The sequence below is a fragment of the Atheta coriaria genome, unplaced genomic scaffold (assembly GCF_025399875.1).
Source record: "Atheta coriaria isolate IRGN ID8LTWV9N9 unplaced genomic scaffold, Caltech_Dcor_3.1 hic_scaffold_1_pilon, whole genome shotgun sequence".
In the NCBI taxonomy this organism is placed as follows: domain Eukaryota; kingdom Metazoa; phylum Arthropoda; class Insecta; order Coleoptera; family Staphylinidae; genus Dalotia; species Dalotia coriaria.
Window position 1 is genome coordinate 2,314,858 of NW_027045443.1, and position 18,544 is coordinate 2,333,401.

Consider the following 18,544-nt stretch of genomic DNA (forward strand, 5'->3'; position numbering starts at 1 on the left):
TACACTGAATGTTGTATGTTTTTATTTCCTAGTTTATATATAAAAAAAAGTATTTAAAACGCAAATGCAGGCATCCTCATCACTTCGAATGCTTGTAGAAACCCTCTCCAGTCTTCATTCCGAGCTTGCCCTGCTTCACCAACTCACGCAGCTTCTCGGGAGGCGCAAACAATGGATTGTCGGGATACTTCTTATGCCAGCCCTCAACAATGAAGGCAGTTGTATCCAAACCAACGTAATCCGACAATTCTATTGGGCCCATCGGATAACCAGCGCCTAACTTCATCGCCGTGTCGATGTCGCGCGCGGTAGCATCCCCACGCTCCAGCATGCGCACCGCCTCTGCCATGTATGGCACCAGCAGTCGGTTAACAATAAAACCGGGTGTATCTTTGCACGTGACGCATGTTTTACCCACCGCTTTACCCCATGCCATCATCGCTTGGTATGTTTCTTCGTTAGTCTCAGGGATGCGGATCACCTCAAGCAGGCGCATCACCGGCACTGGATTGAAGAAGTGCAGCCCACCGAAGCGATCCTTGCGGTTGGTAACGGAGGCGATCTCACTGATCGGCAATGAGCTGGTGTTGGACGCAAAGATTGTTTTTGCTGGTGCCGCAGCGTCAATCGCTTTGAACAATTTATGCTTTACGTCCATGTTCTCAACGATGGCCTCAATGACGAGATCAGCATCCTGCACGCCTTCTTCAGCGCTGGTGACGCCGCGCAACCGCTTCAGGGTCTCACTGATGAAGCGATCACCGTCAGCAGGCTTCTCCTTGAACATTTTCTTGGCAACACGGCCGAGGCTATTCTGGATACCGGCCTGCGCCTTCTTCAACACATCAGTGTTCAGCTCTACCAATGTAACATTGTGGCCGGTAGCAGCGGAGACCTGAAATTGTAAAACATCGTCAATGAATCTGCTTGTAGTATAATTTTGGTCAACCCACCTGAGCAATCCCCGATCCCATCAAGCCGCCTCCAATAATGGTCACATTTTTGATGGTGGCCTGGCGTACGGCCGAAGTCGACAGAGACCGTTTGATGATACTAAGAGGAGTAGCCATTTTCGCCCGCTTTGCGACACCAACTAATTCACGTCGCCACTTTTTGGTACGATTTCAGATGGGTTCAGATAAGAAATGATTTCGCCGGGTCCAAAGTACGAACTTAAGTCTACAGTCTACAGTCCACACCAACACCATCCAAACCCCAATGCTGTGTCCAAACGCCGAGTATACTGAGTAAGGTGGGAGAGATTATTAAATTGCACTTGGACTTGGAACATGATGAGGGGATACTGCTTCAGTTAGTAAACATAACATATATTATGATCGATTTAATATTAGTGTGTAATGAACACCCAATAACTAGACTTTCAACTGTTTAAATATATTATAAACATAGATTGTAGATTATAAATAACTGATCTGTATACAGATTAGTGTTATAAGCAAGTCATAAGTGTGTGTGTTATACAACAGTATAACTGGTTGCCTAACAAGCAACAACCAAGGTGTCCAAATGCGCTGTACGAATATGTATGCTTGCTTGACAAGCATTTTGATTGAAGCAAGCTTGACGTATACACAAGCAAACAAATCAATCAAATTGTAAACACGAATTACGTATTCAAAAACGAAGGCAAAATAATATTTGTGTTTTTTTTTTTTAGTTTATTCATCACATAATATATTAAATTTTACACTGCGTACAGTTGAAGATGTCAATTAGTCGAAAATAAAATAAAATCCATAACATGATACAGAATTCAAAAAGAAAATTAAATAAATAATAATACGTGCGGGGAGCTATCGCAATTCGGTATTACATTCAATGATTCGGAGACAATTCTTTATTTTTATCAGAAATTAAAAAGCACTGCTTAAACTATTCTACCTAGCCGTACTTAGTTTAAGAGGGCATATATGTATTGTCGCTAAGTCTTTGCTGACAACAAATACAAATCTCACATCTGTGAACTGACCTAAAGTACACGACCTGATACAAATGTATAAATAAGTACATTCTCGCATGATTTTATATTCATTTATATGTACAATCAAAAACAATCATCATTTCTTCCGTTTGACTTTGGTACGCCCACGTTTCTTCTTATTGGTTGTCTCTTTTTTGCCGCTTTTTGCTGTTTTGGGTGCGGGAATAGTGCCGCCCGGCCGTTTGGACACAAGAAGGTGCTGTTCCACAAGATCCGCCAGTTTTCCCTGCTGTGCCAGCATCGAGAAGAATGTACAGATGAACTCATCGTAGTTGTGTGTACGCCGGCAGTCATCAATCTGAAAAGTATCACAACAATAACGAAGTAAAGTAACGATGAAAAGATAAATTACCTTATATTTATTCTGTTTGTCATTCTCGTCCTTTAAGTTAAGTTCGCAGACGCAGATCTCACTCTCCAAGTTGCGCAGAAGCGCAAGTAGATCCTGCGGCGCAAATGTGTGCGGTTCAAGCAATTCAGGGTTTTTCTCAGCGACAACAGTATCACCGTCACTGGTCCTTACACGTGCATGCCCCGTGTTCGGTTTCTTTGAATTTTGGGCATCCGGAGGCGCCGTCGCCGCGTCGATTTCGCCCTCCACGCGAATAACGACAAAGCGCTTGAAGTCCTTGCAACTAGGGCTATTCTGCGCCGCAGCCCAGTTGAAGGCAGCAGTTGGCGAATTGAACGCAGATCCCATCTCGCTAAAAGTGTCGGTGCTGCTGGTGCTGGGTGCTGGAGAAGTCTGAATGGTCAACGGAGTGGAATAATCGAGTGGACGAAGCGTCACCTTTTTCATTTCAAGCGCAGATGGCTGCGTTGGCATCGGTGATGCACAAATAGATAATTCCACATCAGCCCGCTCGATGCATGGCGGTGCCGGCGCCTCCGTGGACTCATCGGCATCAACAAGTGTGCAGGTGACGGAAGGTGTCAGATTTGCGCTAGCGCACGACAGAGCAGGCGCACTAGCTTCGCGCTCCTGCTGCTTCTGCTCAGTATGCTTGATTTTCATCAACTGCTGCAACGCGTCTAGCACAATTTGTCGATTAGTCTTGAGCATTTTCAGTTTATGTGTAATAGCCAGCCTCTTGTCCGGTACCACTGCCATGAGATTAAAGCGAATGTCGTGATACTGCTCGCCAGAAGTGAGACCCAGCCGGTCGCCAATCACACTACGAAACTTCTCCGTCCAGTCGGAGTTTTCACTCCATGGCCCGTGATCTATAGGAAACGGTTTCAGGCCGTCTAGTTCGAACAAATGTCCGTCAATGGGAACAAAGCTAACGAAGTGAAATGCTTCGCCTGTAAAGCGACCTGTCGATACCCCGCATACCTTATCGAGTTTTCGTTTTGCTTGTGGCATTGCATGTGAGTTATGTGCACAGGCCAGTTCTGGGGTGTTGCTGATAGCCCAACCCTTATTGTCTGGGCTCATGCCATGTGTGTGCTGCTTTAAGCGGCTGAGCGTGTCTCCCAGTTGAATGTTTGAGCAATTTAGCAGAATTGAGATGAGTGCATGTGTAGCACAACTGTTGGGTACCATTTGCTGGGCAAAGAAGATGTTGTTAACCGCCTCCTCATCCTTGACGAACGTTTCAGTCTGCTCGACAATCTTGCGACGTGAACGGCGCTCCTCAATCCAGCGAAATAAAAAGATATAACCATAAACAGGACCTTCCAGTGCCTTGTTCAGATCATAGATTTCCTCCACCTGTACACCTTTCACGCCGAAATCTTCAAGTAATAACGTGAAGAGACCAGGATCGCTTTCTAGTTCTAGCCAACCTTCAGTCAGCTCCTTGATATCAACCGGCATAATCTTCATTTTGCGCTTTAATTTGCCACATTCATCAATTTGAACTAAACCTTTGGTATTCTGCAGCAAACATAACCACGAATGCACGAACGTTTCGTGGTTTTTTTCGGCAATGCTTCTTCTTGATATTATGTTATTGTTATTGAGTGCTACTACTGCTTGTGTACTGTTTATTACTCGTTTGACTTTTTGGACACACCATCTTTGTGCTTTAGGCATACAGTTTGTCTGTCATTTCATGCAAGCCGGAGTCACTTGTTCAGATTTTGTTTGTGATCGAATTGTTCGGCTAAATTAAGTCTGTTTATCGTAAAAAGCATATTTTTGCAAATACTATATTTAGCATGTTATTATCTATATTATGTTGAATAGAAAAAATTGGAAGATGTTGTTTTCGAATGTAGTTCATAGATGAAATGTAGATGGCGCTTGGTCTGTCAGTAGTCCGATCTCTCGAATGTTCGAATTTTGTTTAGTTATAAAAGTAAAACGATTGCAAGCGAATACAAAGAAAGTGGAGTAGTTTTACCTTTTTTTTTTTAATCAGACTACACAATACTCAATGCACAATACGTTGAAAGTGTAAGTTACAGTTATTGTTTTATTCAGGAAAATTACAATAAATATAAAACATTTTCCAGAGATAATTTTAAAAACTCTTTAAAAACCAGTCAGCAACCTTGGAAGTGATGTAAAAGTTGCAAAACCATCGGATATAAGACTAGCTAACGTCGTTTTATCGGTGCGTATGTACTGGAAGAATTTTCCGTTACCAGCCGCAGTTTCTTCAGCTTCCACAATTTTGGCATTTCCTTTCAAAGCTTCCAAAATTGGATGAACGCTTTCCAAGACGCCATGTGCCAGCTCAAGCATGCGGTCCATCTCTGACAGCGCCGGTATGTTAACAGCTTTTATCAAGTCCCTGAAAACCTCAAGCGTTTTCATTCCGACCACCATAAAGTCAGCACGCGTGAAACCCACAGCCAGTTCTCGAAGATTACCGACTATCTTCAGCACCGCGGCGGGATTTAATACTGCGATGAATTGTTTTATATTTTTTATTCCGTTGGGTTTACTTTAATTTGATTAAATGACTTACAACCAGCAAATGGTATAGATTTTAATGTGGCCACCGGCCTGGTAATTGCCGACAGAATCGGCACTTTAGGCAGTTGATGGCTGGATTTCGTCTGGATCGCCAGGATCACCGCGAGGAGAAACAACTTGCGTGCAATCATTGGAGCGAATGTGCGATTTTCGGCCGGAATTGAAAAATTGAAAATTCATTATCGTCGCAGCGATTAATTTTATGCCAATTTAAGTAGAAAATTGAAAAACATAATTAAATCAATATTTTTTTATTGATTATTTAATGGAAATACGATTTTGATTAAGAAAATTTACAAAAACACATTATGTGTATTATATTATGTTTTATTTGATGATATTTTACGGTAATTTAATTATTTTTCAATTTCCAATTTCTTTATTTACGAAAACAAAACAGATTCATTTTAATCGAGTGATAAAAGTAGTTGCTTGAGCCTTGTCCCACACCTTGTACATATTTAAACAAGTTAAGCAAGTCACTAGGAAACAAGCGCCGTGTGAGTGCTATAACGGCGTCAACATGGTGAGCGAAAAGGACTTTGATCCGGCGGTAAATAACTTCGCTCGACGTGTTCCTAAGATTGGCCCAATACGCGCGCGGCAGGATCACGCCGCGCTCGCCGCAGCTGCGACACTCTGTGTGCGAGGTAGCGCGATAGCCGGCTCACAGTGTCTCGACGGACGCGGCAGTGGAGCAGTCATAGCACGCAGCAACATTCCAGTTCCAGTTCCAGCAAGTACGCATCATGGCAACAAGACAACTTCTCCGCTTCCTGAACAACGGCAGCCAGCAGGCGCTTCTGGCGAAGCAACTCGGTGCCGCCCGATTTTACAGTGCAGGCAGTAAGTGTCAAATGAAAGAAAAAGAAAAGTTTCAAATTTGAGCGAATGCGCGCACGTTGTGTTCAAAAAGTCAACAATTGATTAAAATTACATGCTCGGATTACATCACTAATAATAGAACGCGTTGCTGGTAGTTCGCTGATAGCGCGCCGAGTGCCGCTTATCTCGTTGCCGGTTATGCAAATGTAAACGTAACCGCAGTTGTTTGTTTAACTTTCAGGCTATGAATTCATCAAGGTCGAGGTGGTCGGCGAGCAGAAGAACGTCGGCCTGATCACACTCAACCGCCCGAAAGCCCTCAACGCACTCTGCAATGGTTTGATGTTGGAGGTCAACAATGTGATTCGTGATTTTGAGAGCGACAAGAAGGTGGGCGCGATTGTTATCACCGGCAGCGAGAAGGCATTCGCCGCTGGTGCTGATATCAAGGAGATGCAGAACAACACGTATGCGCAATGTATCCGCAGTAATTTCCTCAATCACTGGAACGGCGTGGCGCAATGCCGAAAACCTGTCATCGCTGCTGTTAATGGTTTCGCTGTGAGTGCTACCATGCAAGCATCACCGCTCATCATAAACTAATATTGATATATTTTGTGTGTTATTACAGCTTGGTGGTGGTTGTGAGCTTGCGATGATGTGCGACATTATCTACGCAGGCGAAACCGCTAAATTCGGTCAGCCAGAGATCCTGCTGGGCACAATTCCGGGCGCCGGCGGCACCCAACGTCTTACACGTTACGTTGGCAAGTCCAAGGCGATGGAGATGACGCTCACTGGCAACCAGGTGAACGCCGTCGAGGCTGAGAAGATGGGTTTGGTGAGCAAGGTGTTCCCGGTCGGCAGTCTCGTCGACGAGGCAATCAAACTGGCTGAGAAGATCGGCAAGAACTCGCCGCTCATTGTGGCGCTGTGCAAGGAAGCCGTTAATACCGCATACGAAACTACGCTGGCCGAGGGTCTGCACTTCGAAAAGCGCACTTTCCATGCCACATTTGCCACCAAGGATCGTCTGGAGGGCATGACTGCCTTCGTTGAGAAACGTGCTGCCAACTTCACAAACGAATAAAAATTTTATAGATATTATATTCTATATTAACTTGTTTTTTGTATGTGCGCATAATAAACGTACGCGTGGACGAGTGCAAATGGCTCACGATCTAGGAGACATCTCGTCCGCGTTATTTTTGGGTATAATTCAATTGTATAATGTAAAAGTAATAGAATAATTTTCAAAATTGTACTGCTTGCTTGCCGGAGCATGCGCAAGTTAGGCAAACCAAGCGACCGCTGTGGTCTTATCTGGTAGGGATAACATGACAAGGAAAGCTGAGAGCGTCGCTACCATCGCTATATGGTTGCTGTGTAACCTGTGTAGCACATCGTATACAATCGCGTTCATTTCGCGTCAGTATTTGTTTTTGTGCTTGCGTGCGGTTTGTTTTCGCCTGTAGAGTATCAGTGCCGCCGACGCGATGGCGAGCACCGAGCAAATCGGATTGAATAAAACATGGGAGCTGTCGCTGTACGAGCTGCACCGAACCCCGCAGGACGCTATCTTAGACAGCACCGAAATCGCAGTGTCCCCGCGCTCGTTGCACAGCGAGCTGATGTGCCCCATCTGCCTTGACATGCTGAAGAAGACCATGACGACCAAAGAGTGCCTGCATCGCTTCTGCTCCGAGTGCATCATAACCGCACTGCGGTCAGGCAACAAGGAGTGCCCGACATGCCGCAAGAAGCTCGTATCAAAGCGCTCATTGCGTCCGGACCCCAACTTCGATCTGCTCATCTCCAAGATCTACCCCAGTCGCGATGAGTACGAAGCGCATCAGGAGCGCGTGCTCGCCAAGCTCAACAAAAGCCACTCACAGGCGGCGCTTGTTAATTCCATCAACGAGGGCATCAAGCTGCAATCACAGAATCGACCAAACCGCTCACGCAAAGCCAATGAAGAAGGCGGCGGCGGTGGTGGACCTGGAGGTGGTGTAGGTGAAGGAGATGCTGCACCTTCCGCAGCCGTCATAGCACCATCCGCACCCTCGAATAGCAACTCCACAGCGCCCGGCAGTCCTGCGCCTTCTGGACGCAGCACACCTTCACAACCACCAAGCCCGGTCTCATCTAGTGTCAGCTCCGTCAGTAAGATGGGTAAACGTACCAAGAGTACACTCACGTCTGAGCGCAGCGAGGAGTCCGAGTCCTCCGAGCGAACCGAACAGACCGACACTGAAGGTGAAGGCGGCCCATCCGAACCAGCCACACTCAACGAAATCGAACTAGTATTCAAACCGCATCCTACTGAAATGGCAGGTGACAATCATCTTATTAAAGCGCTTAAAGAGAGCTCGGTGCGTTATCTCAAGACGACCGCCAACGCCACCGTCGATCATTTACACAAGTACCTCGCAATGCGGCTCACGCTTGACCTCGACTCGCAACTCTCGCAGACGCACAACCTGCTCAACTTCTGCATCTACATCAGCCCCGCCACCGGCCAGTACGTGCAGCTCAGCGGTAATCAAATGCTGGGACCTGTTAATGATAAGTATTGGAAGGTGAACAAACCTCTGGAGATGTACTACTCGTGGAAGAAGAGTTAGGGGTTGCAGCGGGGGCCGCGCAGCTCCGGTGTAAATAAGTTTAATTCCTTCAACAATTATAAATGATGTCTATGTTGTGTAGGTGGGGTAGCTAGCTGCATGTGTGTGCGATTTTAAATAAAACACCTTTATTTCTTCAAATTGTATCGTCGTAACAAAATATTGCGGTATTAAAACTCACGCAATCACAGTAATAGGTACAGTGTTGGACGCAGGTACAAACGAAGAAGCGCTGCTGCTGCTGCTGCTGAGGCGACAGCGGTACTTAGTTGTGCGCGCGCCGACGGCGGCGGCGACTGCGCACAGACGAATTGCATAGCCGGATGGTACGCGACTGCCGACGGCGCATCGCCTTCAGCATGCGGCATACGTACACGCGCCGCTGTCGCACCGTGATCAGCCATTTGCCGTACGGCCAGGTTGGGCGCGACGAGGCACCACATGAGATCAACATTCCCGTTTCCATGTTCCAGCAGGCACGACCTTGTCGGTAGAACGCCACGATTTCCCCGTCACGCATACACGCCTTCCTCAGCCTGCAAACGCAAACGTAAACATCAAAATCAGTTGAATATATTGTACAATATATTGACGTACCTATTGAAGCCTCGAGGTGGCTTGTACAGCTGGAGCGGCTTGTGCGTATAGTCTGCCAGATTGATAGCAGTCAGACGTAAGCAGTTTAACCGGGGCAGCTGCTGCAGCGCGAAGATAAAACCGCGATCGCAACGGAATGTCGTCTTCGCGAGGTCCGTGTCGCTGGGTAACTTGATGGTGTGCACTAATTTCTCCATTAGCCAGAAGGACATCAAGTCTGGTGCACAGCCCACAGTCATACGGTAATCATCTGCAATTATTCATCAAAAATTTCTATTTATACAATTCATTCAAAGCCAGTTAATTAAATCGTACCTTCGACGACGTGCAAACTCTCAATACGATGAGGCGATTTTTCGTGTTTGTAGACTTCTACAGATTGGTAATCGGGAGTAAAACAATAACTATTTATTTGCCAATTCGATGTCGAAGAAGACATGGTGCCCACCAACGACTCAAAGTACACCGTCACGCAATTCAGCTCCTGCACGACCACAAACTGCACATGCTTGGCGTACCTGCAACAATATGACACGAACGTAGATTAAAAAAGAGTGAAAACAATAGAAATAACTATTTGCATACCCTGTGAACTTATCAAGTTGATGAATTTTGCGCGTAGGCACATGATCGGTATTCCGCCGATAATACAACACGACAAACAGATCGCAACCGGGCACCATGCAGTTTTCGTGTATGTGCTCTTTGCAGAAAAATTCAACGTACACGATGCCCTGATCCGGTGTGTGTAGAATACAATCGCGCGTTGTTTTACGCACGCATGTATCATCGAACGACAACCGGGCGACATCGCTGCGCGGAATCCACATGCCCTGCGACTCAAGAAACATTCCCAATCCACTCTGTTGGAAGAAACTCACGCGCTCCGTCTGCGCCACTACCAAGTGATAGCCGGCGTAGTAGCAGCCAATCACGGCGCCGCCATCGCGTGGCAATATGGCGGCGTTGTCCGCAGGTACATGTTGTGTTCGTCTGCGCACCATGTTCATAGCTGGTCGTGCGGGTGATGGCGGTACGCAGTATGTGTGATCCGAGTGTGTTGGGTGCACGTATGGTGCGGTGGTATGGCTGCGCCTGGATAGATCGACGAACACGCAATCTTTAACAGGTGCATCTTCAGAGGCGTGTGGTACAACCATATTAGCTGCATCAGTCTTGGAGGCGACGTGTATCACGTCAATTATTGGCGATGTAATGACTGCTAGAGTGTGTGACGACTCGACGTCTATGGCATCCTCAATTTGTTTCGCCTCGTGATGATTATTGTTCATCGATTCCGACATGTCCTGGTCTCCTCCACCAGTGAACAATGGAGGCGTATTCGGATAAGTTTGGTTATGTTGCATTCCTTGTATTCGTGTATAGAACTGATTGGTTTTTAGCACATCACATGCGGCTGATTCATCAATCTTAAAATCCTTCTTCACGCAATAAATGATCGAAACGGATGCATTGCACGAATCCTTGTAAGCGGCAATTTCGATCTCGGGAACAGTTCCCATATCGGTGGGTTCACTGCTCACTGGATCTTTTAACGGTCGTGTCAGTGCGGTGTAGTTGTCAAAAGTTTCACTGTTTTCCAATGACTTGAAAGTAAACATGTTGAGGCTACCCATCACTGCACTGTTGAGTACATCACTTTTACCCTTGAATATAATATGCTTAAAGCGACTATTAATGTCCAAGCAGAGCTGCTGTTTTAGGTCTGTGGCCTGCACATTGTTATTCTCAGCATGCTCACACTTTTCATTCGCAGTCAACTCCTGATTCTGCAGATGCTCTTCTTTAACCTTCCGCACTTTCCGAATGCGGAGCGAGCGCCGTTTCAGAAGAGGATTATTCTCATTGCCTACTTTACCTGCTGGCTGCTTCATCAAATTCAAATATGAACACAGTTCATTCTTGCGATCTATTGAGATGCTAGGATCTAGGGCTACATCTGTACCTTGTGTACTGCTAGATATGGAGTCATTCTGTGGCAAGGGCGTGTTTCTGTTAACTTGCGCTTCGGCGAGTATCTCGGGCGCAACCACGTCGTTGGGACGCTTCCGTACGGACCCAGTGCGGGTCCATTTATGCATCACAACAACCAGAACGCAGATCGAGGTTATATCGAGGCCTGAAATAAATTCAAATTTGAAGATTGCAAGTGTCGCGTCCAAGCGAACAATGTATGACATGCAGACCTTACCAGTGAACAAATGGAACTCAATATTGCGACGAGGTTGCAGCAAACTCTTTTTTGAATCGTATTAGCCATGACTAAACAACACTGCTAAGCACACTCAATAAACGAAGGACGCACAGAGAAGGACGCATTCAACACAAACATGACAGAAACAAATAACAGTAGACCACTAGAGTGGCGTTTAAGAGGGGGGATTTGAAGTACAGCAGCGCCACTCAAAAAATAGTTTTTTTGTTTTATATTCGTAAAACAATGCGATTATTTAAAAAACCACTACACACATACGGTGAGTAATTAATTGTTGTTTAATATAGTATATTTGTTAGTTTAGAGATATTCTAATTTTATTTAAAACAGATTTTTGCATTTTATTCAAAAACTGTGTAATTAAACCGCACTAAAATTTGACTCTGTATTGTTACACCAAACTTTAAAGTTTAATTTTGCTGGGTTTCAAACACGAAGTATCTATATTTCGTGGTTTCCGAGATCAAGTCTTTGTCGTTTTTGACGGAAAGTCTAAACACTGAATCTCTAAACATTCATACGTAGGTTCTGTCATTATTTGCACTTTTTGCCGCCAGATGGCAACACACGAAAAATCAACAAGTGCATTCATATGCAAAAATGCCGAAAGGTGAGTGACGCGCGTCATTTCATACACGCTGGAAAAAATCGTGTGCAATTTAAAATAGCATCATCCGTAATATGCCCAATAATCGTCGATTTCAATTCGTATACCCATCAAGCAGGTGAATGCCCAAAATAATTGGGCCAACCGCGCGGACGAAACTTGAACCGGTTAGGTGCGTGTAGTTTTCTTCTAATGTGCCCATCGACAGTCTGGATGGACTCAAGATGGCCTCTATCTGTGAAGTTTAGATATGTATCTCCGCTTAGCACTGTGCGTACTGTGCATGCTGTGGTGCATGCATTGTTTAGCAATGTTTAGTCAGTGAGCATTTAGTGAATCAGTTTACATTGAGCAGTGTGAGGAAATAAAATACTCTCCGGAGTGAAATTCCAACGAAATTTTGGTTTGCACGCTACGTTTACTGTAACTCCTGAAGCGTAAGAAACAATGGACCACAAAGGATGATTGGATCGCGAGCGGAACGACAATTAAGTGGTAAGTCGCCTATAACCTCACTAGATGATGCGTATGATGGTGGAGTGCGGAAGTTATGCCAGAAAACAAAAACAAAAAAAAAACTGATAAAAGACGCAGTTTATATACGGTCATATTTCACTTAATAATAAAATAACATTAATGCATGAATCGAAATCAGTTCAAAGCGAATGATGCATGCATTCAGAGATCACTTCTAATCACCCTGGACCATGTCCCATCCAGCCGCGCAGTGCGTCTGCTCGGACCAGTGACCCAACAAGTCCGTATACGTCTTCTTCGTCGTGAGATCGTTGTAGTTGAGCGCCTCGCAGGCGCGGCAGTAGTGGTACGAAGGTGTTTGAAAGTACCCGTGCTCGTTACGCACCTCGAAGTATCGGCGCCATTGGAAATATTCGGCGAGGCGGTCAGGCGCGTCCAGCAGGTAGTGCAGATAGAAGGCTAAGTCGCGCGGCGAGGCGAAATCGTCGACGTTGATGTAGGAGTGCGGCGGCAGCAACTGCGCGTAGTTGCGTCGTGAAGGTGCGCCGCCCATGACGATGGGGATGGCATCCTTGGCGTATGCGTTCCACCACAACTTCTCGGTGATGTATTCGTCGCAGTTGGAGTTTTCGAAGGCTAGGTAGAAGCGGTACGCAGCCAGTTTAGGGCAGTCCTTGGTGAAATGACCAGGACACCTGAAATTCAACAAAAAACAAGAAAACTTTCAGAATGTTATTGTATTATTGTTGATTTGACTTACTCTAGAGTTCCGCATCCGCCGTAGAAGTCAACATCGATCCATTTACGCAACTCGGCAACATATTCCCAGCGGTGGTTTTGTGATCCACAATTTGATCCCATTACCGCTATGGGCGATGTGTTTGATCGGTTTGTCAACCAGGCGGAAAAGTCAAAAGAACGGTCGTTATCAATGCGTCGTTTTGCCACTGTTCGCCCATAGGGCACCGGAATATCCGAATCCATTCTAAAGTTTTTAAGTAAAAATTTAAAAATGATATTTTATTTCTTTGATGAAATATACTTGCCTGTAGTGCATTGACCAATTAAACAACCCGTTGTAGGCATTGAAATTATGCTGTCCGTTGAGAAAAGTATGCGTGGGACTTTCATCTGTCGAGAAAGCCCAAATCTGCTCGGGACGTCGCACGGGCGGCATATCCTCCACGTTTTCAGTGCGGTGCAGGTGTAATATCACCATGTCTGCTCGCGCTGCCGCCGCATCTTCATAGGTAACTACGCAGTTCTTCACCGCACACCTCGCAAATGGATCCACCCTGCCAACAACTCGAAATTAATATTGTCACTTCTTCATTTTGATATTTACGCGCACATACTCTTTGTCCGAATATTGCTTCATGTGACGGTCATGTGTTGTATACCCGTACTTCCACACGAGGATTAAAAAGGTTCGATTGCGTGCCGCTGGTGGATCCTCATCTAGGTACAACACTCTTCCTAGTCTCGACAGGCTAGCTGTTTGTGTAGGACTCAAATGTCGCCAGTTACCATTTCTATTCATGGAGAGTCTGTAGTTGTCGAAACTGCCCGTCGGTGTTATTATTGTGTCTGCAGTTTGCGATGTTAACGCACATCTCGGATCTGTTGTGAGCAATAATGTGGTCAGGATGGTTAGCGCAAGCACCGCGACGAAGAGTAGCTTCACGTTCTTTCCCGATTTCAGATGTGGCATCGTTATCATCGCTCACGTGGATGCGAATGGTTAAAGATCTATTTAAAAACCGCTGGCCGATTAAATTTCGGTGATAACAAGACTTAACACATGATATAAATAAACATCATAAAATGATACTTACTGCCGTGTTACGTCGCACTCGGCACTTTCGACTTGTACAACTTTTGGGTTTAGACTAAATCTACATTTTGTGAATTTAAGTGAATTGCTCAAGACGCACCGGAAAACATTTGTGCGGTTTTCTCTGAACCGTTAAAACAAACGGCAAGAAATTTGTCGGATAAAAAGCAGTGCGAGTATGAAACTACCACAGAACTCGCGTTATTTAAAAATTTCAGATTTGTAATTAGCGTCCACGTAAAATTCGCATTTGGATTATTAATCCACTAGATTAGTTTTTGATTAACCTGATTACGAAAATAAATCAATGTTACAGTGGTTTTATTGATTGAAAACTGAGGAAACACCGCGCAATTTTAGTAGAAAACACTAAGTGATGCAAAGCGATGCGAACGTTTTGTGATATTGATTTTATTCGACAGGATCGAGCTTTGTATAACCGTTTTTGATAGAGAAGTTTATCACATTGTGAAAGGATACTTAATGGGCACATCCATTGTGGGTTATGGAGTATATGTATTATGAAATTTGCTTATCGGAGCTGGTATGGTGGTAAGCGTTATCATTTTGTTTCGGGGTTTGTTGAAGTAGATTATGATTGCCTGTGTACACTTTCAGAAAATTTCGTCCCTGAAACAATTCCTCTGATTTTTTAAAAATATTTTTTACTTACAATATAAAAATTATTTGTTATCTTGTGTACAGTTGAGATTTACATACAACTTGACATCGCACCAATGACCAATTTTTAAGGTATATTACACTTAGAATCTGTTTAGAACTGCTGTTTAGAATTTAAAAAAAGTTTCTTCTGGTACAGTTAGTTCGTACAGCAGTAATGACGCAACATACGTACATAATAATTAAAGAACTAAGCTGAATTTAAGCTGAAAGTTAGCTCTGCATCCTTGTTGAATTGTTTAATTCAAGTTTTAAGTTAGATTTACGTTTCATATGACAAATGCATGTTATTTTATGTTGTGTTATTTTCAATACATTTTTATCCTTGTGGCGTTGTAGAATTAACATGTGAGGTTAGAGAAGCCGAAATAAGTAAACAATTTTGACAGCTACAAGAATAATATAATAATAATTAATAAATGTGCATTTGGATGCATTTGCAATATGAAACAAAATAACATTTCATTAACATTATAATCCAGACGGCATCTATCTCTTATACACAAGCTTACTTTAATATTTGTTTTCGTACAGAACAAACTTACGGCAATCTTTATTGACGCCTACTATTAGTGAACCACTTGCATTAACTCATGAGAATTGCGCGTTTGCATGAAACTGATTTAGACTTACAAATACTTGACGAAAAATCAATTTTATTAAACCGTTTTTAAACTATTAAAGAAAACAAATTGCAGATTTAAATATTTAGGGACTAAAAATCAGTTGTTTTTTTTTTACATTAAAAAATAGAAAGAATATTATTTTCAGATAATATATTATTGGTTTTAAACAGAATGCTGTGTAAACAAACAAGAAATTGCTGAAATTAAATAATAATATATTAACACGGCCGTTTTCCGAACAGCTTTCATACAAGTTACTCTAGATTTTAATAAACAACACAATATTTTAATCTACGGGACGCCTACCTATGTTTACAAATTTTCTACCTGCGTTCACCACTCGTTCAGCCGTACGAAGTTGTTTCGTAGTTTGCATGCCGAACGATTGTGAATTTGTACTGCAAAGTTAATGTTTTGCAAACAGTAGGTCTGAATAACTAAGCCCAAAAGTTAAAAATTGATATTTGATAGATGTAACAAATGTGCAATAGAACTTGGCATTAAAAATTAAAATTCATCACCCTGCGCATCGGAATGTTTACCCTGTGTCGATGGCCACCGCGCTCACCATAGTACCGCTTCGGCGCGCACGCTAACAAGCCGGTGGGTGGGTGGGTGCATCGAGGGGCCACGGCCGGTCGAGTGACCGAAAGAATCAGGCGCGCGGGAGAAGACAAGTGTCAAGTTGACTTGTTAGCAAGACGCAACCAGAAATATCAACCCAATCATTTACATAAGAGTTAACAATGAACGCGGGTATTTTATTCGCTCGGATCGCCGTAAATCAAAACGCATTTGTTGTCGACGCCTATTAGTTCAAAACAGTGCGTTTCAATATCGAAAACCCGAAATTCCGGGTACGCTGCTAGGTAGAGTTTGGCGATGCACGCGTACGACAAGAACGCACGCAAGATGTAGGAGAGGGAATACCTCGAATGCATCCGAAAAGCAGCGCTTTTCATTGCTCCACCTTCAGTAGTTCTCGGGTCGCTGTCCGCATCTGCTATCGGAATGCCACCGAAAACCGTGTTTGCCTTTTACATCAACACTCGCTACAGAGATGTAAATCTACGTGTTGCGTGTGCTATTTACAGACAAACGTAACAGGTATTTCGAGGTATTTCATCCGACAGCCGAATTTGTGCAATCACTTGCTTTGTGTGTTTTTATAGTGTATTTAATGTTTGTGTATTGTTGGTTGCAGCTTTTGACCCTGATGATGTCTCGACAGCATCAACGAATCAGCGTGCCTTCGACGTCCGATCAACAATATCTTCAGGCGAGTAACGCTGTCGTAATTTTGTGTAGTTTTAAAAATAATATTATTCTGTATGCAGGGTAGCAAGACCGGTACGTTACCCACGCCGCACAACTTTAAAAATGCGCCACCTTCACCACAGGACACCAACTATCACCTGAAATGCACCGGCTCCATTCGCGGCAATCCATGCCCGCTGGAACATGACGTATGCTTCACCGATGAAGCTTTCACCGAACACAACTACTACGATTACTATGACCAAGACGATCACGGATATCAAACTAGCCCTAACAAGTACAAAGACTCGCGGACTGAATACACCCAGTCAGATGGCTCGGATTCTGTAGTGATGATACCTTATTATGAATATGATGATACCAGCCGCCGCCAGAGCCGCCATTATTCAGAGCGTGCTTCATTAGCTCGTCAGCCTTCAATTGTTGAGGGACGCGCACGTGTTTATCCTAGCGATGTCGACCGATTGCCTGATAGATTTGCACCCGCAATGGCAGCTGATCCACATACTGCAGGAGGAGTTGGTACGACAGCTAGTTTTGTACGGCGTGCGCATGGTGGACGCACCTTCTCGCGCATGTCCACTCGCTCTGTCGATGAGGCACCCAGCGCTGTAGTTCACGGCTGCGGCGGCAAGTGTCAGACTTTGGAAAACGTCTGTTACTATTTTCTACAGGTGGCGTTCACGATGGGTATTCTCATCGGTATTTCGCTCGCCATTGCCGGCTGGGTGCTGCGCAAATCAGCGGCGCGTAACCTGCAGGTGCTGCTGTACATTGGTGCGATGCTTTCGCTTGTGTGCGCACTCCTGCTGCGCATTCAATGCAGTGCCCGAAAGAATGCTCGACTCAAACGACGCATCCTGCGCGGCGGTAAACGCGCACACATTGCCATGGAGATGCTGCCAACCCGCGATGCCGCATTGCCACTGCCACTGCCACCAGAAGCCGACCACCGCGGCGTGCAGGTGACGCTTGTCCAGCTGCCGAGCGATACAGGTCCGGTGCTGCAAGTGCAGCGAACCTATGATGCGCATCCCGCGCAGGCGCACGCCGCAGTCGACCAGCAGGGCATCCCGTGGTGGCGGCGCAAAGACATGGTGTAAATTGTATCTACCGATACCAAGACTGAATTCACAGGCCTTATCTATTTACAATTGTATTTGCGTGTACATACTTTATAGTGAATTTTATGGACGATCTACCTCTGTATTCAATTAACGGTTTCAACCATACGGTCGCATTATGTACATATTGTACAAGCTAACAAAGTATTACGATTAATGTGTTCTAGTCGTTTAGAAAGTACATTTTTAATTAGCTAAGCATTTTAAACTTTTACATGATGAAGTAAAAATATTTTTTATATACATATTATATATTTATTGTGTCTTGTCACCAGCCTTACCAATCATTCCACTTTCGTTCGTAGCTAGCAGCTTTTTATCAACGATTTCACCCTGTCATGTATAAAGTAAAACATGGCTGCCATGCACAGCAGCGCCACTCAAAAGAAATCGTGTTTTGGTTTGCATTTTGAAAGAAATGCAATTATTTTAAAACTACTATGCGCATACGATGAGGAATTAATTTCTTTTTCATATAGAATATACACCAATGCTGTGCATTTTGTATTATTGTAGATATTTCAGTTTTAATCAAAAACAGGCTTCGAAACAAAATTTTACCTTCTCTTAAATTCACATAAAATACGATTAAACTTATGATTTATATTGTAGAAGTATGTAAATCATAATCCGTACATCTGTTACTGAAGATGTCGCAGTCACTTGCACTGCACTGTTAAAAAAAAAACAAGCAAATTAACAACTAA

General features: G+C 44.2%; 7 protein-coding genes and 1 long non-coding RNA gene across 10 annotated transcripts; 3 read left to right on the top strand and 5 right to left on the bottom strand.

The window, feature by feature from the left end:
* Window positions 1–5: 5 nt before the first annotated feature.
* LOC135792890 (hydroxyacyl-coenzyme A dehydrogenase, mitochondrial-like) lies at window positions 6–1,262 on the bottom strand. Its single transcript, XM_065303683.1, has 2 exons — window positions 954–1,262; window positions 6–895 (listed from the first exon to the last, which is right to left on the bottom strand). Exons 1-2 carry the CDS (start codon window positions 1,068–1,070, stop codon window positions 80–82), a joined length of 933 nt encoding a protein of 310 aa, XP_065159755.1. The 5' UTR covers window positions 1,071–1,262; the 3' UTR covers window positions 6–79.
* Window positions 1,263–1,843: 581 nt separating this feature from the next.
* caly (ubiquitin carboxyl-terminal hydrolase calypso) lies at window positions 1,844–4,094 on the bottom strand. The gene is made up of 2 exons (XM_065303661.1): window positions 2,355–4,094; window positions 1,844–2,300 (listed from the first exon to the last, which is right to left on the bottom strand). Exons 1-2 carry the CDS (start codon window positions 4,038–4,040, stop codon window positions 2,079–2,081), a joined length of 1,908 nt encoding a protein of 635 aa, XP_065159733.1. The 5' UTR covers window positions 4,041–4,094; the 3' UTR covers window positions 1,844–2,078.
* A 308-nt stretch (window positions 4,095–4,402) lies between these two features.
* Window positions 4,403–5,536, bottom strand: LOC135792939 (uncharacterized). Its single transcript, XR_010548494.1, has 2 exons — window positions 4,921–5,536; window positions 4,403–4,855 (listed from the first exon to the last, which is right to left on the bottom strand). It is a non-coding gene; the product is annotated as an uncharacterized lncRNA (long non-coding RNA).
* Window positions 5,537–5,568: 32 nt separating this feature from the next.
* On the top strand, window positions 5,569–6,971 carry Echs1 (Enoyl-CoA hydratase, short chain 1). The gene is made up of 3 exons (XM_065303695.1): window positions 5,569–5,774; window positions 5,995–6,314; window positions 6,385–6,971. Exons 1-3 carry the CDS (start codon window positions 5,678–5,680, stop codon window positions 6,841–6,843), a joined length of 876 nt encoding a protein of 291 aa, XP_065159767.1. The 5' UTR covers window positions 5,569–5,677; the 3' UTR covers window positions 6,844–6,971.
* A 131-nt stretch (window positions 6,972–7,102) lies between these two features.
* Window positions 7,103–8,518, top strand: Sce (E3 ubiquitin-protein ligase Sce). The gene has a single exon (XM_065303672.1). The coding sequence runs from the start codon at window positions 7,250–7,252 to the stop codon at window positions 8,375–8,377; it is 1,128 nt and encodes a 375-aa protein (XP_065159744.1). The 5' UTR covers window positions 7,103–7,249; the 3' UTR covers window positions 8,378–8,518.
* Window positions 8,484–11,339, bottom strand: LOC135792866 (uncharacterized). The gene is made up of 5 exons (XM_065303649.1): window positions 11,187–11,339; window positions 9,560–11,114; window positions 9,290–9,492; window positions 8,975–9,224; window positions 8,484–8,913 (listed from the first exon to the last, which is right to left on the bottom strand). The coding sequence occupies exons 2-5, from the start codon at window positions 11,074–11,076 to the stop codon at window positions 8,643–8,645; spliced, it is 2,241 nt and encodes a 746-aa protein (XP_065159721.1). The 5' UTR covers window positions 11,077–11,114; window positions 11,187–11,339; the 3' UTR covers window positions 8,484–8,642.
* A 588-nt stretch (window positions 11,340–11,927) lies between these two features.
* Window positions 11,928–14,913, bottom strand: LOC135792181 (4-galactosyl-N-acetylglucosaminide 3-alpha-L-fucosyltransferase FUT5-like). Of its 2 annotated transcripts, XM_065302796.1 has the most exons (6): window positions 14,130–14,913; window positions 13,650–14,043; window positions 13,341–13,589; window positions 13,055–13,279; window positions 12,517–12,989; window positions 11,928–12,052 (listed from the first exon to the last, which is right to left on the bottom strand). In XM_065302796.1, the coding sequence occupies exons 2-6, from the start codon at window positions 14,012–14,014 to the stop codon at window positions 11,928–11,930; spliced, it is 1,437 nt and encodes a 478-aa protein (XP_065158868.1). In that variant the 5' UTR covers window positions 14,015–14,043; window positions 14,130–14,913. The 2 variants fall into 2 exon arrangements, with proteins under 2 accessions (XP_065158868.1, XP_065158875.1); XM_065302803.1 differs by lacking the exon at window positions 11,928–12,052 and having other exon boundaries at window positions 12,394–12,989.
* Window positions 12,045–18,080, top strand: LOC135792197 (uncharacterized). Of its 2 annotated transcripts, none has more exons than XM_065302813.1 (3): window positions 12,045–12,312; window positions 16,640–16,714; window positions 16,773–18,080. In XM_065302813.1, exons 2-3 carry the CDS (start codon window positions 16,652–16,654, stop codon window positions 17,814–17,816), a joined length of 1,107 nt encoding a protein of 368 aa, XP_065158885.1. In that variant the 5' UTR covers window positions 12,045–12,312; window positions 16,640–16,651; the 3' UTR covers window positions 17,817–18,080. The 2 variants fall into 2 exon arrangements, with proteins under 2 accessions (XP_065158885.1, XP_065158892.1); XM_065302820.1 differs by lacking the exon at window positions 12,045–12,312 and adding an exon at window positions 15,580–16,542.
* The last annotated feature ends 464 nt before the right edge of the window (window positions 18,081–18,544 follow it).

What these genes read in the sequence shown, in the direction of transcription:
- LOC135792197 (XM_065302813.1), top strand. Translation starts at nt 16,652, where the DNA reads ATGATGTCTCGACAGCATCAACGAATCAGCGTGCCTTCGACGTCCGAT. An exon ending in CCGATCAACAATATCTTCAG is followed by an intron (nt 16,715 to 16,772) that starts GCGAGTAACGCT and finishes TTCTGTATGCAG; the next exon opens with GGTAGCAAGACCGGTACGTT.
- Sce (XM_065303672.1), top strand. Translation starts at nt 7,250, where the DNA reads ATGGCGAGCACCGAGCAAATCGGATTGAATAAAACATGGGAGCTGTCG.
- LOC135792181 (XM_065302796.1), bottom strand. Translation starts at nt 14,014, where the DNA reads ATGATAACGATGCCACATCTGAAATCGGGAAAGAACGTGAAGCTACTC. An exon ending in AAGCAATATTCGGACAAAGA is followed by an intron (nt 13,590 to 13,649) that starts GTATGTGCGCGT and finishes AGTTGTTGGCAG; the next exon opens with GGTGGATCCATTTGCGAGGT. An exon ending in TGGATGGGACATGGTCCAGG is followed by an intron (nt 12,053 to 12,516) that starts GTGATTAGAAGT and finishes TAAACTTCACAG; the next exon opens with ATAGAGGCCATCTTGAGTCC.
- caly (XM_065303661.1), bottom strand. Translation starts at nt 4,040, where the DNA reads ATGCCTAAAGCACAAAGATGGTGTGTCCAAAAAGTCAAACGAGTAATA. An exon ending in ACAAACAGAATAAATATAAG is followed by an intron (nt 2,301 to 2,354) that starts GTAATTTATCTT and finishes GATACTTTTCAG; the next exon opens with ATTGATGACTGCCGGCGTAC.
- LOC135792866 (XM_065303649.1), bottom strand. Translation starts at nt 11,076, where the DNA reads ATGCATAAATGGACCCGCACTGGGTCCGTACGGAAGCGTCCCAACGAC. An exon ending in GAGTTTGCACGTCGTCGAAG is followed by an intron (nt 9,225 to 9,289) that starts GTACGATTTAAT and finishes GAATAATTGCAG; the next exon opens with ATGATTACCGTATGACTGTG. An exon ending in CCACCTCGAGGCTTCAATAG is followed by an intron (nt 8,914 to 8,974) that starts GTACGTCAATAT and finishes TTGCGTTTGCAG; the next exon opens with GCTGAGGAAGGCGTGTATGC.
- LOC135792890 (XM_065303683.1), bottom strand. Translation starts at nt 1,070, where the DNA reads ATGGCTACTCCTCTTAGTATCATCAAACGGTCTCTGTCGACTTCGGCC. An exon ending in TGGGATCGGGGATTGCTCAG is followed by an intron (nt 896 to 953) that starts GTGGGTTGACCA and finishes TTACAATTTCAG; the next exon opens with GTCTCCGCTGCTACCGGCCA.
- Echs1 (XM_065303695.1), top strand. Translation starts at nt 5,678, where the DNA reads ATGGCAACAAGACAACTTCTCCGCTTCCTGAACAACGGCAGCCAGCAG. An exon ending in CCGATTTTACAGTGCAGGCA is followed by an intron (nt 5,775 to 5,994) that starts GTAAGTGTCAAA and finishes TTTAACTTTCAG; the next exon opens with GCTATGAATTCATCAAGGTC. An exon ending in CTGCTGTTAATGGTTTCGCT is followed by an intron (nt 6,315 to 6,384) that starts GTGAGTGCTACC and finishes GTGTTATTACAG; the next exon opens with CTTGGTGGTGGTTGTGAGCT.